We start from the raw sequence: 17,196 nt of genomic DNA, 5'->3' as shown, positions 1-17,196 counted from the left end.
AGATGCAATGTTAAACTGGGGCCCTGTGCTTAATCATTAAAGACAGCAAGAAACTTTTCAAAAGACCAGAGGTGTTAGCTCCACTTAGTGTCCTGGTTGAGTTTATCTAGGCTTGTATAATATAGTCAACTTTACACACCCACTTAACTCAATTGCTAAAATAATTTCTCACTGCTCGACCTGATCTGTTGTGAACTGTGACTGCTGGCACATAATGGTTGCTGTGTGTAACCCATAATGGGCTGGGTGCTGCACTTCGGTCATGAAAGAAGTGCACCTTTGTGAATCTCCTGTTCTGAGTTTTAAATATGTTACACTGTTGACCTTAAAGAGGTCCATTGGATTGAGTTTGTCAATTCCATTGAGAAATTTCAATACTTGAGCTAGATCTACTTGTATTCTTGGTAGAAAACGAAAATGATTCAATTTAGCCTGTCATTGTAGGACATTTCTTTGAACCTACATTTGGTAATATATCCCTTTTCTCTGACTCAAGAGCAGTAATTTATTTTACATACAGTACACAACATTCTAAATGTGGTTATTCTTGTGCATTGTACAAAGTAAGATAACTTCCCTAAAAACAATCATTTTTAAGATTCACTACTTAATACTTAATTCAATACTTTTCTCTATATATCCTAATATTAAGTTTGCCATTTTTATTGCTTATTCACATTGGCTAGAAGATGAAAATGATGTTTGTGGCAACACAAACACCTAATATTATTCATAGGCAACTTCTTTATCTCCTTTGCACACTGTTTCCCATCTTACACAGTTATGGTTCATGTTTGTGCTCCCTACCTATACAGGTAACACTGTACACTTATGTTCTCTACATTAAACGTCATTTGCCAGGTGTTTTTCCAGATTTTTAAAAATTTTCTAGGTCTTGGTAAGAACTAAACATTGTGTTCCCACCTGACCACAGTTTCAGTAGTACTTTCTTAGTGATTCCCCCTCTCTGTCATGAGCACAGTGCAGAAACTGATAGGATATCAGGAACTGTCATGTTTGTACAATGTCTACCTCTCACACTGCAAGCCTCAAAACTCAAGATGACTGTGGAGTTAAAGATCTGAAGTGAGAGTGTTCCATTGAGAAATAAGTGTACTTTAAAATAGCCAATGCTTCATCCTCCTTGTGCTAAGACCATATTCAACACGTTATTATCAGGAAGTACCTCACCATGTCCCAGTAAAACACTAAAAATAATGCGAACTATGTCTGGATTTCCAGGCGGAACTCAAAAGCTGCAGGAAAACACATCTTGCAAGAGCTCCCTGAAAGAAAGACCCTGTGTAATCCTCTCATCCTAACACATTTCTTGCACATACTCCCCTAGAAACATCTCCCACCCCACCTTTAAACTGGGGTCAGTTAGGTCTACCAGCTCCCTTTGGTACAGTCGTACATGCAAGTACATTAAAGCTTACAATAAGCTCTGTACCTTTACTGCATGATATTCACCTGCTATTACTGTTCTTCATGTTGTGTTCTGCAATGTTATTCCCTGCCTTGGAGCAACTCTTGAAGCTAACTGTAGCCCCATTATATCTTTGCATGACTAAATGGATGTGATGAGAAAGTACAATTTGGTACTCCTGTTGTGGCAATTACAGTCACCTGATATGTCTACTCCTCCATGCATAGGACACTCATATTTCCCCAAATTGCATATTTTTGCAGCTTAAGTTAGCACGATACATTAGAGAGTGAAGGAAGGGTAATAGTAGGTGGCTGAAAACTATAAGTAAATAGAAACATTTTTTATCAGCTGGTTTCCTTGATCTTTCTCTCATTGTCATTTTCAGGTTTAAGTGCTTCTTCAAAAGGCATGATTTATTTGTACAGGATGCCCTAGATTTCTGCAATCTACTAAAAGAATCAGATGTTAAACAATTTAATATGGAAGCAGCTCATAAGAATTAATCTTTCAGAGTTTCACTGAAGTACTAAGATTTCAGTCCCCAAAGCAGTTCCTTTTAGCGACTGATACTAGCAAAGTAAACTGCCCTTAATGTTTCTGTAAGGACAAACTTTTCTGTAAAGAACTACCACACAGAACGCTGCTGTGGCAATCACAGACAAAGCTCAAAACCATTGGAATAACATAGACAAACAAGTAAAGTACAGGGAGAACGAGATGAAAGAAAAGAAAGTCATTATAAAACAAGCATAAGTACAGGACATACAGAGAAATCAAGGCAAACTGCAGGTTTACTCAGCTAACAATCCACAGCAAACTTTTTGCACATGTGTCTGTTTTCAGCTGGCTGGGAACTTGCAGTTTCACAACCCCTTTGACCCCCAAAAAGTAGAGCAGCCCCCAGGATGATCAGCTCTGTTCCAATCACCAGGCCACTGAGCCTTGACTTGGAACATGTGGACACACTGAGCTCTCAGCATAAGACGCTATCCGTCTCTGAGATATCTCCCAGCCTAGGGCATTCACACAAGGTTGGAGTAGTAACATTTGGAAGAGCTCATTAGGAGAAAATGAGGCCATTCAAGGTCAGATTCCGACACATTTCTATTTTCTTTTCACAAAGCAAAATAACGTTCGACTCGCTCAACACACCTGGCAATCTGTGCATGTCACAAGGTGGCTATTTCCTTATATAGATTTCCAGCAAAAACCTTTCTTTTTCTCTGAATAGTTGTACAAACTCACGTCTCAGGAAAAAAACAAACAGAATACAGGATTTGTGTGTATTGACGGAGAGCTTAGGAACTATGAAAGATTGACCATACTGGACAGTTGATTTTCCTTGCTGTTCCGCAGCAGTCTGGTTCAAGGACAAGAGATCAACCAGACTAAGTTCTTCCTAGTAAGCCTGTAAACCTTAAAACCACAGCTATATTGTCCAAATACCACAGGGTGAAATAAGGATCTGTATTAACATTAAAATGGGAGTACACGTGTTTTTATTCAGTCTCTGAGATGATTACGATATGCCATTCCATATGACAGGGAGGGTAAAGGAATAGGAAAATCAAAAACAAAATACGAGATGGTAAACAATTTCGATTTGGCTGATAAGAAAACAGTGCTTTCTTTCACTGCATCACCACCCCTTCACAGTATTATTTAGGCTGCACAGGGTCTGCTGCTTCATTTTTTCCTCGATGAGGTTAGATGATTTCTTGTCACAAAAGTACAGAGCATCCTATCTTAGTCTCTGCTTGGTGAATAATGACAACATTAGGATTTCGTCTGCCATGATTTACAGTAAGTAGTTCCTTAGTAAGTATTTTCTTTTGATTGCATATCATGTAATGTGTAATAAAAGGAAACACATGCAATAGTAAAGCACCAAGGGCACAACCTCACTGTCTGAGAATTTACAGTCATGAGGGCAGCTCCAGGACCAACCCTCCTGAGAACAGAGCTATTACAGCATTGCAGTTATCACTGCCCCTATTTAGAGAACCACCGCATAAATTTAAAAAGGAAAATGTTAAGATCCACCTTGTGTACAACCACCAGCCTGTCCAACCGAACATGTCCCAACCACCTACAGTGTTTACAGAGACATGAAACTTCTGCTTGACACTCGATGATTAAAAATAAGTCAACGTTGTGTTCTTTAGTGCACTAAGTAAGAGCTTTTTTCAATGCTAAAATTATTTTTAAAATCCTTTTAACGATATAACAACAATAAAAATAATAATAGCACTTTCTCTGCACTTTACACTCAAAGCGCTTTAATGGTAATGGGGGCTCTTCACTACCACCACCAATGTGCAGCCCCACCTGGATGATGCGACAGCAGCCACAGTAACCAGTACTCTCACCACACACCAGCTATCAGTGGGGAGGAGAGCAGAATAATGAAACCAGTTCAGAGATGGGGATTATTAGGAGGCCCTGATTGGTAAAGGGGAGGTCCTGATTGGTAAAGGCCAATGGGAAATTTGGCCAGGATGCTGGGGTAACACCACTACTCTTTTCGAGAAACGCCCTGGGATTTTTAATAACCACAGAGAGTCAGGACCTCAGTTTAGCGTCTCATCCGAAGGACGGTGCCTTTTTAATGATGACATAACTGCGACCCTGTATTAGATAAAACGGTTAGAAAATGGATGGATGGACAAGTCAACGTTTGAAATAGATATAATAAACTGTAATTTAACTTTAATAGCACAAATACCAAAAAAAGAAATTAATACAGGTAAGAGAGCTTTGTAGTCTCACAAACACAATGCGGATTGCCTAGCTGGGTGGAGAAGAGCTGGTGTTTGAGGAAGATGTGTGAGGGAGGCAAGACGCAACCCAGAGTCTTGAGGTGGTGGAGAAGCCGCAGGCCGAAACCACTTGTGAGAAAGGAGGTCCCATGATTGGGCAGACTGGTACTCAGTTTGGAAACCCATAATGAATGAGTTCCACAGGTGGGAAATCTGTGCCTTCAAAGTCAAGTAAACAGGATTATCAGTGTATAGTCAAAGGTGCATTGGTTACATCGTGATATGAAATGACGCAAAAATGCATCTTATCTTACCATGTTGATTTTGGGCATTTTTTATTAACTTTAGAAAAACACAAGCAAACCAAACCACAAAAACACAACTAATAAATAATGAAAACAGCGTACAACCTTGGGAACTCACACAAGAAACAGATAAAAGGGGGATATTAAAACACAATTTGTACAATCCAAAAAGAAATACCATGGTTTTTGCAGCAGTAAAATTGATTTTTTTCCAGAAGAGTAAATTCTAGAAACAAATGCAACCAAGCACAATTTAAGGGTACCCCGGCCTCCATCCAGCTTTGTTAAACAGTCTTTTTTGGTTGTATATAGGCACGCACACAAAATATGTGATGCCAGAAGGTTGATAGCTACTTGGGAATCGTCACTGGGCGGGGGTATTTAAAGGCTGAGTGGCTCAATCTCACCATTCGCCTTTGAAAGCACATTACTCACGCGTGCTCAAAAGCCTCCTATTACAGGACACTCAAAAAAAAATGCGTAGGAAAGTACTGGGTCCTCTTTGAGCACTGTTGTGACGGAGAGGGTCGGCAGCTATCTTCATCTGGAGCTGCTGGCCTGGTGTTCCATATTGTCTTTCTACAATTTTAAAATGCATTAGTCGGCGTGCTACATTTTGAGAGGGATGGAAAGTAATGAGCAGAGGCTGTAACTCAATGCTAGCTACAGCAGCTCTCTATCCTATTAAATGGGTAACTGGAAGATTTACTATTTCTCACATCTCACATCATCATCACAAATTGTTACGTGAATCATACATTTAGAAATAGCCCTTTGCAAAAAGAAAATGCTTTAATTTCTTACTTTAGTCTGGCCAGTGTTTCCTCTCTGTTATTCTACAGGACAGGCAATCGCTGCTCAACTTGACTTTCCACTGTGTTCCTTCACTGATCTATGAAAACTGCAGGCCCACACACTTGCGCAAACCAACACCTACACATGTCCCCAGAGATGTGCTGTCCTCTGTATTTGGCACTATAGATCTTATAAAGAGCCATCCAGATATTATACAGTCTAAGGATAGCCACTTTTGACCACCATGTATATACAGTATATATATATATCAGCCCCTAACCAACAAAGTGGATTATATAACTCCTCTATGAACCTCATATCTTGTATGAGATGGAAAATCATGAGACTGGGATGGGAAATCAAGGAAAATCAGATTGGAGTGGTGCTGCTGGACTAAACCCAAGCCAGGAAGTACAGTGCTGTATGATGTGAGCTCCCTTAGATGGGCCATTAAACTGAAGTCTTTATTACATGTTATACCCCAAGCCCTTTATTGGCAAAATTGCAGTTCAGGCTTGCTTAAAGCAAAGTTGCCTCTTATTTCAAACAGTGAATCAATTGCCTCACTTCTCCATCTGAACTGTTGTGCACTGAGTTGTTGGCACTAAATGACAGTTAAGCATCACCCAGGTGGGTGCCCTAATTCAGAACGGAGGAAAAAATCAGGATCCTTCTCAATAAAAAAAAGTGCTGCTGAAATGACAGCACTTCTTATTATGGTACAGATGTGTGTTGTAAAAAGTACAAAGCAATAAGTGGCTAGTAAATGAAGACCAGTTAAAGTTCTGTGCTAATTTAAAAGCCTGAAAATTTCACAAGAGTTCATTATGTTGATTAAAAAGGTATCATTTTTAAAAGAATCATTACAGACAAACAGTAAACAGTAATATGGCAAAAATTTATGATCTGCCTAAACATCATTGATGCTGATTTGATTTTACTGGGCAACGTCACGTTAAAAACTCACCTCTAAATCAGAGGAATTGTACAAATTTCCTAAAGTACTTCTAAGCTCATGATACAATTATCAACCCATTGCATATGCATGCTACCAGACACTGATGTTTGTGTTTGCTCTGGTTTCTGCTTGGTCTTGTGGCTGCAGTATCTCCACGTCAAGACAATGCATCTTAAAATGGCAGCACTTTACAATGTCCTTAACAAAGTGGCAGCTTCTTACAGTGTACATTATGGATGTGACATAAACCTGAGTTTAGACAGAGAGACAGCACAATAGCAAAAAGACGTCATCTGATCGGACATCAGAAGTAAGACATCTGGGAAATGTCTCCCTCCCTCCAGTTTATACTTCTAATGACTTATCCTACTGTATGTAGTTGTGATTAAAAAATAATAACGAATGCAGGATTCCTTACCAGGAATTAAGCTGCTTTTTGGGAATGGATGGATGGAAAACACTAAACTAACACTAAACACACACAGACATACACACTTAAACTTTAAACTAAACCCAGTTTTCCCAGAAGTCAATTAACCTACTACGGTATGTCTTTAGACTATGAGAGGAGACCAGAGCATGAGGAAGAAACCCACGTGAACATGGGGAGAACATATATTACAAACCTCACACAGATAGCAGCCCAGCACTGTCAGGCACCAATGCTAACCACTGTGCCACTATGCCCTCCTCATATGAGCATGAACATCTTAGTAACACACAACCTATGACTAAGATAACTTCTCTGAACTAACTACTGCTTCCTACAGCCGGACCAACATCACATCTGACATGTTGGGTCATTAAAACAGAAATGGTTGACATAAGCTGAAAATACAATAATAAGTTGAAGACAAAGAAACCCCCCCAAAAAAGAGCAACTCCAACACACACATAACTAAACTGTCAAAGACATGCATCAAAAAACTCACACAGACTAAGCAAAGGATCATGGATTTGGAGGAACACTCCAGACCAAAAAACATATGCCTTCTATGTCTGGCACAAGGAAAATCTAGAGAGCAACGCCAACTTGACCACACAACAAGCACATAGCACTACCTAGCCAAGGCCACAACAAGGGGAACACCCTCAATCTACTATTATGTTTCTTAGTTTTCAGAGATGAGAGCAAGTATGAAAAGCCAGGAGAGAGGCCAAGTTTATCAACAGGGAGCAATGCAGAACGCTGTTTATTTTGGACCTTTCCAAAGAAACCTCAACTGCAAAGAGATCTTTCATAAATACAAAGAAGATCCTCCACAAGAGGAAAATCCCATACTTAATGGCTTACACAGCTGTGTTCGAATTCTTAACTAATTCTTCATGAACCACTGATGAACTCTTGCAGAAGAACACTTTAACTAAGAACAACCAGATTGTTCTCCATGGAAGTTTTGGTTTTCATGCTACAGTTACTGTAAACATAGAAGAATATGATAAAAACATCACTCCACTAACAGTTATTATGACTGTTAATAAAACCTGAGTTCTAGATTTTGCATTGTTGGGGATAATTATATCACAGGCTGACTTGGTTATTGAAATCCTGACTTTGTATTCCCCAAAACATTTAGGATAGTTAGTCTTCATGTGGTTGGCAGAGATGGCAATGATGATGTACAGAACAGAGAAGGGATTTTATTTTGTTTTTTGTTTTTTTTAACTTTGGTCTTTTCTTTGATTTGCTTAATTTAACAAAGATAAAAGTTATGAATACAGGGGTCTGGATTCAAAAGTTTCATCTTTGAAGTTCACAAGGTCAACTGAATGTACATGGTGTCACACACAAGATGACCAACTCGTAATATTTGTAACTATGTGGCAGGCTGCCGCTATCACACCCACTGGAGGGGCCACAGCTGCATGTAACTGAGGCCCCAGTTGTGCCCTTCTGTTTAAGTGTGTTTTGTGTCCAGTAGGGGGTAGAGTAGCAGGATTGTAGACACCCTGCACAGGAAGAGATATTGTGAAATTTTGAACGAGTCAGAACCAGGACATCCACCAAATAACAGGGCGATCGTACCCAACTCCACACTGACCCACTGCTCCGTGGTCATCTTGTAGTCATGTCAGAGTTTCTCTTTTATTTGGCTTTGCGGATGGAAGCCATTATAAAAAATGGCACAATGTCACGTACGCCGAGGGAAAAGGTAGGGAAAGGACTCTGTGCTGAGTCAGAGAGAGAAAACTGAATTCATAAGGCGAACGTAATCCAAATCGTGAGGCTAGAGAAAGGTCGGCAATCAGAAGCGGTGGGTCAGAAATTCAGGGGGGTCACAAGAACGAACGAGAAGTCGGAGTAAGTCGCTCACGGAATACGTAGCTCAGAATGAGGAAACCTCAATAGTGAGCGAAGACAAGTTGCAGAGTGGAAGTTTAAATAGACAAGGTGAGTGAAGTTTATTAGTGAGTGATCGGGTGCTTGTGGGAATGCAACGGTGTCTGCATGCCTGCATGCCGTTTGTGACACGCAGTCCCACTATTGACCCTGTGACACTTTAAAATAAACAACCTGTGTGTCAATGCAGTCAAAGCAAAATATGGATAGCTCAGCTATGAATAGCATGCGTAGGCTGCAAAGGAATAGGTAAAGGTTTATTCTGTGCTGAAAGGAAAAGAAATGCTGTAACCTGAAGAGGGCTCCACAGCTGAAACTTTGTTTCTCTAATCTTTATAGCACAATGAAAAGACAAGGAGCAGCGATGTGCTCTCTCTTTCCTTACCATTGAACTTCAACGCTTTATTGAGTCGCACAAGCGTTTTCCAAACATATACACTCAGTGAAAGGTGAGAAAGAAGAACGGGGCATCAATGCCTTCAGTGGTTCACCTGACTTCACTCATTTCTGTGCACAGGTCATATTTACTCATGCATACTGGCTGAAAGCATGCCATGGGGAAAGCTGAAGGAAAGGCACTGACCTTCCTTGCCCTTAGTGACGTGTCATTGGTGTAACCATTTCTAAACAAGCAATTTAGCTAACTACGCCGAACTAGCAAACTGATTCCCTAGCATACTGAAAATAGTTAACATTATATCCCAAAAAAGCTTTTCTCAAACTCAAAGGGGGTTTTCCAGAGAAGCAGCGGGTGACATTGATTGGAAGGCCAACGCCTGAGTTAAACGACCTACATAGGCAAAAATGAAAAAAACTAACCTGATCTTTTCAGAGTAACTGGTATTGCCAAGGCTCAGCATCAATGAGATAGAGCACAAATTGAGACTGGCGCAGAGATGACTAATCATCTCCCGTGTGATTTACATGTGGCGTTTCGGATTACGCATTACGACCTGAAACAGTGGGATGGCAAGATCCTGACAAGGGTCTCCTGTTTGTCACTTGGATGTCAAAAGCATCCACTTACTTTCTCCTAAGGACATTTTCAGTGAAACCAATGTACCTGTCAAGATCTGCTGAACCAGGGCAATGGATATTGGTTTCTGTCAATTTCACATAGGAGAATATAAATAAAAAAATAATTGGAGATTCCAAAATAAAAAAAGTAAAAGTTACACACCATGTGTCATACTGACTACTTATTCTAGCAAAAATAGCTTCTGAAGAGACTTCTCAAACTACAGTGTCAGGGAATATGCACAGAGGAGGCTGATTAGTGTCACACAAAGCTGAGAAGTCTATGAGGTGGTCTATATCTAGGGTAAGCCTAACATGCTGTACCTCCTCTCCTCATTTTCTCTTTCAGGTGTTACCCTGTTTGTAATGAAATATTTATGACAGCACAGAACAATCTAAGGAGAACAAACAAAGAACTGCATCAGAAACCAATAGCAAGTTGTAGACATACACCTCTAATTTCTAATTTGTCTCTAAATTCTTCTAACCAGCCAGCCAGACGGTTTGTATTTCATTTGCTTCTATTGCAGCAGAACAGATTTGTTATTCAGGAGACATCTGGGTGTAAGAAACTCAGAGATTCTCTAAATCTTTTTGGCTCCAGGGATGCCCTGCTTTTCAGGTCCAGCATGGTGGAAACCAACGTTTATTTTTGCAAGACTTTGTTTATCATTATTAATTAAGACAAGCACCAAGGTGGCCCACACATAAAGTCAATGTGCTCTCAATATTGTTTGCTGGGCTTGCTGGATGAGTGTTTGCACTAAGCAGGTTCCTCTTACTGTAGCAAAAGAGTTTTCATCTTGTACAAAATGAGTCAGGCAATCTGAAACATACATGGCATGTTTTCTTAGAAGACATGGCTACTGAATCCTGACACAGTATGTACACAGTAGCACACTACAGCATACACCATATACTGACCTTCTCCCACGCAGTTTATTATTTTTTCTCTTAAAAACAAACAAAAAGACAATATGCCAGACTGCCAGATCTTAAGAGCTGACGTCCATTTGTTCCAGCACTCCACTTGCATTGTTCCTAAACTTTCCTACTCTTTACAAAGCACAAGGCTTTTGTGTGCACTTCTGTTGCTCTGATAAGCCTCTCAAGGCACTAAACCTTCCTCTACACTTCCCAGACTGAACCATTAAGGGAGCTTGAACTGGTCTCATCTAAACTGGTTAAAAGGTGGGGGGGGGTCCCCAGTTGTCCAGGTGTGCTGCGTGCAGCAGCAGAACTCAAGTTGTGGAGGCCAGTCGCAGTAGGCACTCCACATGCTCTTCTGGAAGCGACCAAGGAGCAGCGTCTCTTTCTCTTTTTAATGACTACAAAACCCACCTCCCCTGCTTCCCCACAGCTCCCTCCCTCCCCTCTCTTCTTTAAAAAGAAACGGTACGCGACTCAAGGCTGGAAATAACCTTCACACGGCTTTCCCAGCTATCTCACGCATGCAGACTGCCAAGCTTTGCACACACAGAGCAACCCAGCTCTTACCCCAGCCAGCCAGCACCTACTCACCACACCGTGGACGAGGAACTCAAACAGTTTGCTTTTCGTAGCTTTGCGGGCTCCCCCGGCAGTCTCCTCTGTAGCCATTTGGTAGCCCCCTTTTTCTTTTGTTTTCCTCCTTATTCTTGCTCTCTTTCTTTCCCTTCCAGCTCAACCCCCCCTACTTCACTTTCTTCCTTTTTATTCCTGCCTTTCAGAGCACTCTCTCCCACTCCCTCTCTCTCTCTTTCCCCCTCTCTCCCTCTCTTGTTCTCTGTGTTTTAAGTGTGTAGCCAAGCCAAGTCCCTCTCTCTGGCTCTCACACTTTTTAGTTGAGCAGCATTTCAGAAGCCCGTGGAGGGAGGGCGGGGGTCTGACAGGGGGGTTCCGGCAGGCCCACCCTCAGGGCCCCCCACGCAGCTGTTGCATTCCATTGGTAGATAAGGGCATGCTGTGTGACTGGCTGCTGCACTCTGGTGTTTATGCACTAGCTGGAAAAGTTTGCTTTACAGTTACCCATTCCCCTTGCCAATCACTGATGACAAATGCGCAGAGCTGCAGCTTGACCAAAGAGAAAGGTTTCATTCTCAAAAAGGAGAAAGAAGGCTTAAAGGGCCCAGCTTTCATTTTGCATCTCGACTTTTCAACCGCTTTAAAAGCTCTTTCCAAATGTTCAGTTTGTGTGTCTTGAACCACAAAGCAAACCAAATGGAGCAGATTGCTTTAAATCAAACATGGAAGTGAAGCTATTTAAAAAATTTTGAAACAAAGAAACAAAACCTTAAGCATGGGTTTCAGCTGCTAGCAAGGGATGTGCTTTTAACCAAGAAAACTTCATTTAACCTCATTATCACAGGACAAAAATGTGGACTCCTATTCCCTGTACGGCCATGTCCAAAGAACTTAACATAGAAAGCCAGGTCTTATAAAGCTCTTATGTCCACATAGACAAATCAATCCTGTACAGTTCGCTACCTCTCAGTGTCTTATTTTCAAATTAAATTAGAACAGTTTCACTTGCATGCTGCTGGAAAACCCATCTCCAGTTTTCCAGAAGTGTCAGATCTGCTGGGACCTTACAGGAAAAAGGGGAGCCGAAGAACCACCTTAGGGCTGTTTGGCAGTTTCTGTACTTCAAATGCTCCCCTGCAGAAAGATTCACACCCATGAGTTCGATGCGACGTCTGAGTCCAGTCATCAAGACAGCACTGGATTAAGCCCAGAACCAGCCGAACGGGACTGGGATTTTCTCGGCACCAGCTCACGACTGGTCAGACTCCAACTGCTGGATGGTCTTGAGCCAATGATAAGTCAACAGCAGCCGCCTCTGGGACCTGCCTGTGAGTTTGCAGTGCTGACAGCCAACCGGTGCCAACTGCCTCTCGAAGCGTTGTGACTCACTGGCTTGGCACATGGCTTACAAGTGAGCATTAGAGGTGACCATCCGCAGTCCTATGAGGGTGCAGGGGTCATACTGGCAAGCCAATTGAGTAACCAAATGGTGACTTCAAGCTGAGAGGGCAGTAAACTATAGTAAGAACAATATTTAAGAAAAAAGATTTGAGCATACTCAAATGGTACAGCTGAGCACAGGTGAGTGTAAGTGAAAGGGAACATTAAAAACATACTACAAAACCATGACAATCAGAAATATTTACTAAGCAGCATTTGGTATGAGCCAGAGTCCAGTACTAGTGCTTAGTTGTTAAAGTGTGGCAATAACAGTGATGCTGAGCCTTTCAGAAAACCCCAAGGGATGTACTGGAGCAAGCAGGTCAGAACAGGATATACTGTAGCATTAATAACTTCAGACCTCGAATACAGTTTCAGCGAAACGAGAAGATTGCAACACAGTTGAACTTCACCAGACGCTGCTGAATAACAAATTGTTCTTTATACACAGTAAACTGTTCAGAGGCAATGATTTCTTATGGTTAAGAAATCGGTTATCGCAAATTAAGCAATTTAAGTTTACAATGTATCCCTTAACCATTTCAGGTTACATTAATAGCCTAAGGTTTAAGTATAATGTTCATGAAGCCTGCATTCTCTCACACTTATCCCATATCTGAATTGAAACCTAATAGACCTAATAGAGGGCACAACACCAACATCAAAGATCTTAGGAATCATCGCCAGCACAACAGACATACATAAAATTTGTGGATCTACAGAATTTTTTAATTTACATTGAACATTTGGCTACAATATGCTTTAAAGTTATTAGAGTACATTATGACAGATGCTTTTAAATCCCTGCAACAGCCTGACCACAATTACTTCAGTATATGCTGTCTTCACTGGCAGTACCTATTTTCTAACTCATTGTCTATTTCCAATTCTGGGGAACAGCTGTCAGGACCCATTAACTGTGGCCCACGCTGATGTCTGAGGGACGTCTTACCACTCATTCCGGGGATAATCTCCCCTTGAATAAATTGACAACTGTATTTCCAAGGCTCCACTCGCAGACAGTCACTTCCCTGTTTAAACTGCAGTTCTTAGTGTTGGAGCCAGGCTCATTTTTTCCTGCATGGTTTCAGAAAAGCTCCTATACACTTCCCGCAGCGTAGAACTCTGATTCAGGTTTCGGTCGAGTGAGCTGAAGCCTTTCAGCAAATTTTAAACAGGTAATCTACCCGTACTAAAAATGGTTTGTAAGTAAGAGGTTGTTTGACTCTCCTCCTCCCCAAACCCCCAATCTATGGTTTGTCTATATTTCCCACATTTTCTTCCTCCTTGTTCAGTCCCACGATGCTTGACTTCCTGAATACTTTAACATCTGTGATCCGTCTCCCCTTAAACAGTTGTAGTAAGACATTTTACTAGAAAGGCAGCCTCACAGTTATACTGTACAACTCTTCTGTAGATTATTTTCTAACTCTTTACAATACATTAAAGAGCTTGACATCAGGAAATACATTCCTTATCAATAAATTTAATTCACACCAGTGAAGACAGCAGCCTGTTAAAACCACCACAGTTTTGTGGAATAATACATTCCTCTGTGACAGGTACTCACTGTCAGTTGATCCCAAGCTATTTTTTCCCACTCTCAGTTTGTCTGCTGGCTTTACACAGGACTGGCATGAGAGTCTACTGCTCTTTCCTTATTGTCTTTCTCCTTATTCTGCAAATAAGACGTAACTGTACACAGGTTCCCTTTACTTTCATATTACTTCATAAGAGAGGCAAGAAAAACAATTTGCAGATGAGAACTGTAATGGGCTATACCAACTGTAGTATGTTATCAAATACATGTTTAATTAATACAGTGATATATGCACACCAGACACTGAGTATTTCATGGAAAATAATATTGAGCTCCTCGTGACAAAAGAGTAGCACAGTGTGTTGGCTGACAGACTGCTACTCAGGGGTACTATACTGTAACTACATACCGTATGTCTGCCAAGTGTCCAATCTGGGAAAAGAAAGTTTTCTGTCATGGGATAATTACAACATGGAACATTTCCAGGAATATCCAATTCAAGAAAAGGTTACTATTTTCACATACACACACCAAGACTGAGCACACAGACATTCACATACTGTATACAAACAAAACACACAAGCACAAATGTACACAGCTACCAGAGGCACAAAGATGCACACAGACGTATAGAGATGTACACAGACTAAAAAAGAGCACATGATCACAGTCTGCGTCCCCTGTGGACTGCATGTTGAGCCCACAGCTGGCTGGAATGCCTGTGAACACTTCCTCATCTGAAGTCTCTTTGTTTCACATACAACAGTTGTTCTCACAATGGTCATGCCCAGGCTCCTCAGGAGTCTCGGGGCTGCGGGTGACCCCGTGTCTTGGGAAAGGAACTCGGTACTGTCGGTTCACTGATAGTTTTCCACGCAAACACTGAGAAACTCCTCTCTAGCTTTGAGACTGACAAATCTCCCCAGTCTGTGTAAAAAGAAAACTTCCCCTTGCCGAGCTGTATGTCTAAGTGAAGTCAATCATAATTCTGAAGGCAGACCCAAGCAACTGTGTTACTTGATGGTCAGAACATAAGAATCACATCTGATGTCCTCATATCCAACAAATACTTAAGACTACTTTTAATTAGAGCAGATCAATATTCTTTCAGAATCCCACCACACAAACTAATAAAGTGTATTCATTGCCTGACAAATGAAATAATGCATACACAGCAAGAACCATGCAATTGCCTGAAGATCTCCCAGTGACTTAAAAAAGAGCATCCAGAGAGAATAACTGAAGACCCCTGGTGGGTGGAATTAGGAGGTTGTCACTGCAAGTCACCTTGGGACAGGAGGTTCACGTTCTACAGTACCAGGATCTGGCCTCCAGATGGCAGCGATAGTTTGTACCGTATACATTTTTTGGTTTACAAGCTCATAACACAATACAAACTTCACCATAAGTAAAAAAGAAAAAAACAGGTGTCACAGCTGGCACAGGAAATTCCACTGGGGACCCAGATTACAAATTAACTACTTGGAAATGACATAATGTGTAACTATATAAAAGCTTTAGTGTGCAAATTAGATCTTTTCTGCACTTCAGAGAGGAGCTGGAGAAATGCTGGTGTGGGTGTGCGAGAGACAAGATCTCCATAAAGTCTCAGGAAAAGGTGATTTTATTCAGCTGTTTTCAGCCTTCCATGGTTTTCTTTTGTTTATCTGTGATAAAACAAAATCTGTTTGTAATCTGTGAACGATTACCGCCCAGTAGCATTAACATCTGTGGTGATGAAATGCCTGGAGAAGCTGGTGTTGTCACACATCAACTCCCCCATCAAGGAGTCCCTGGACCCCTTGCAGTTCGCCTACCAGAACAACAGATCAGTTGATGACGCTGTCTCCCTGGCTCTACATACCGCCTTGGAACACCTGGACACTAAGAACTCATATGTTAAAATGCTGTTTTTGGACTACAGTTCAGCATTCAATTCCATCATACCCAGTTAACTGGTGACAAAGCTCAGGGGATTACAGTAGGTCTGTGGAACTCTGTCTGCAACTGGCTGCTGGACTTCCTAATCGCGAGACCACAGGTGGTGCAGATAGGTAATAAAACATCAACACCACTCACCCTGAGCACTGGAACCCCACAAGGCTGCTGTCTGAGTCCAAGGTTGTACTCCCTGTTCACTCATGACTGCACAGCAAGACATACTGTAGCAACAACCGCATCATTAAGTTTGCGGATGACACCACTATAATAGCCTGATCAGTGATGATGACGAGTCCACTTACAGGGATGAAGTCGTACAGCTGCTTAGGTGGTGTCATAGCAATAACCTTGACTTGAACGTAAATAAAACGAAGAGCTAATAGTGGACTTTCAGAGACACAGGCCACACACTCACAGCCCACTCAGTATTGATGGAACAGAAGTGGAAACAGTCACCAGCTTTAGGTTTTTGGGAATTCACATTTCTTAAGATCTAACCTGGACTGTGAACACTGACTCTATCTTGACGAAGGCTCAGCAGCGCCTTTATTCTTGAGGTGCCTCAAGCGATGGGGAACGCCAGTACCTGTGTTGGTGAACTTCTACCGCTGCCCCATTGAGAGCATCCTCACCAACAGGATCACCATGTGGTATGGCAACACCTCTTCTCGAGAAAGAAAGGCACTGCAGAGAATGGTCAATATGGCCCAGAAGATCATCGGCAGTGGTCTCACAGAGATTAAACAGCTCTATGAGGACCGCCGCCATGGTAGAATTCTGGCCATCACAGAGGACAGTCACCACTCCGGGCATGAGCTCTTTACCCCACTGCCCTCAGGCAAGAGATACAAGAGCATACGGACACTATGATTCTTCAATAGCTTCTATCCACAAGCAGTGTGACTGGCGAACACATTTAGCCATGCCCCTCGCACCACACCTATAGCCATCTACCTCATTATGATTTCTTATTTATTGCACATCTCCAGTCATTGTTTACACATCTGCATTGTTTACATTCAAACTGTTAACTTGTACATTGTCTACTGTTTTTTTGTATATTGTCTTGATGCACTGTCTGCACTTTGTGTTTTTACACTCGAGACTTTCTGTAAGAATTCCATTGTACCAGTACATGTATTGGTTAAATATGGCAATAAAGTTC

The 17,196-nt window shown here is 41.5% G+C and overlaps 1 protein-coding gene across 3 annotated transcripts in view; it reads right to left on the bottom strand.

Moving 5' to 3' along the window:
- LOC148832775 (SWI/SNF-related matrix-associated actin-dependent regulator of chromatin subfamily D member 3) overlaps positions 1 to 11,374 on the bottom strand; it is a 55,117-nt gene extending 43,743 nt beyond the window's left edge. The window contains exon 1 of one of the 3 annotated variants that reach the window (XM_088918763.1): positions 11,129 to 11,374. In XM_088918763.1, coding sequence (XP_088774889.1) covers positions 11,129 to 11,206 — 78 coding nt within the window. In that variant the 5' untranslated portion in view covers positions 11,207 to 11,374. Of the gene's footprint in view, positions 1 to 11,120 lie in introns of all 3 variants that reach the window. The other 2 variants (XM_088918764.1, XM_088918765.1) reach the window with 2 other exon arrangements.
- Between the last annotated feature and the right edge of the window lie 5,822 nt (positions 11,375 to 17,196).

Source organism: Atractosteus spatula, chromosome 6 (assembly GCF_055471065.1).
Source record: "Atractosteus spatula isolate fAtrSpa1 chromosome 6, fAtrSpa1.hap1, whole genome shotgun sequence".
Taxonomy (NCBI): domain Eukaryota; kingdom Metazoa; phylum Chordata; class Actinopteri; order Semionotiformes; family Lepisosteidae; genus Atractosteus; species Atractosteus spatula.
Note: the sequence above shows the minus strand (reverse complement) of the source record. Positions and strands in the feature narration are given on the sequence as shown.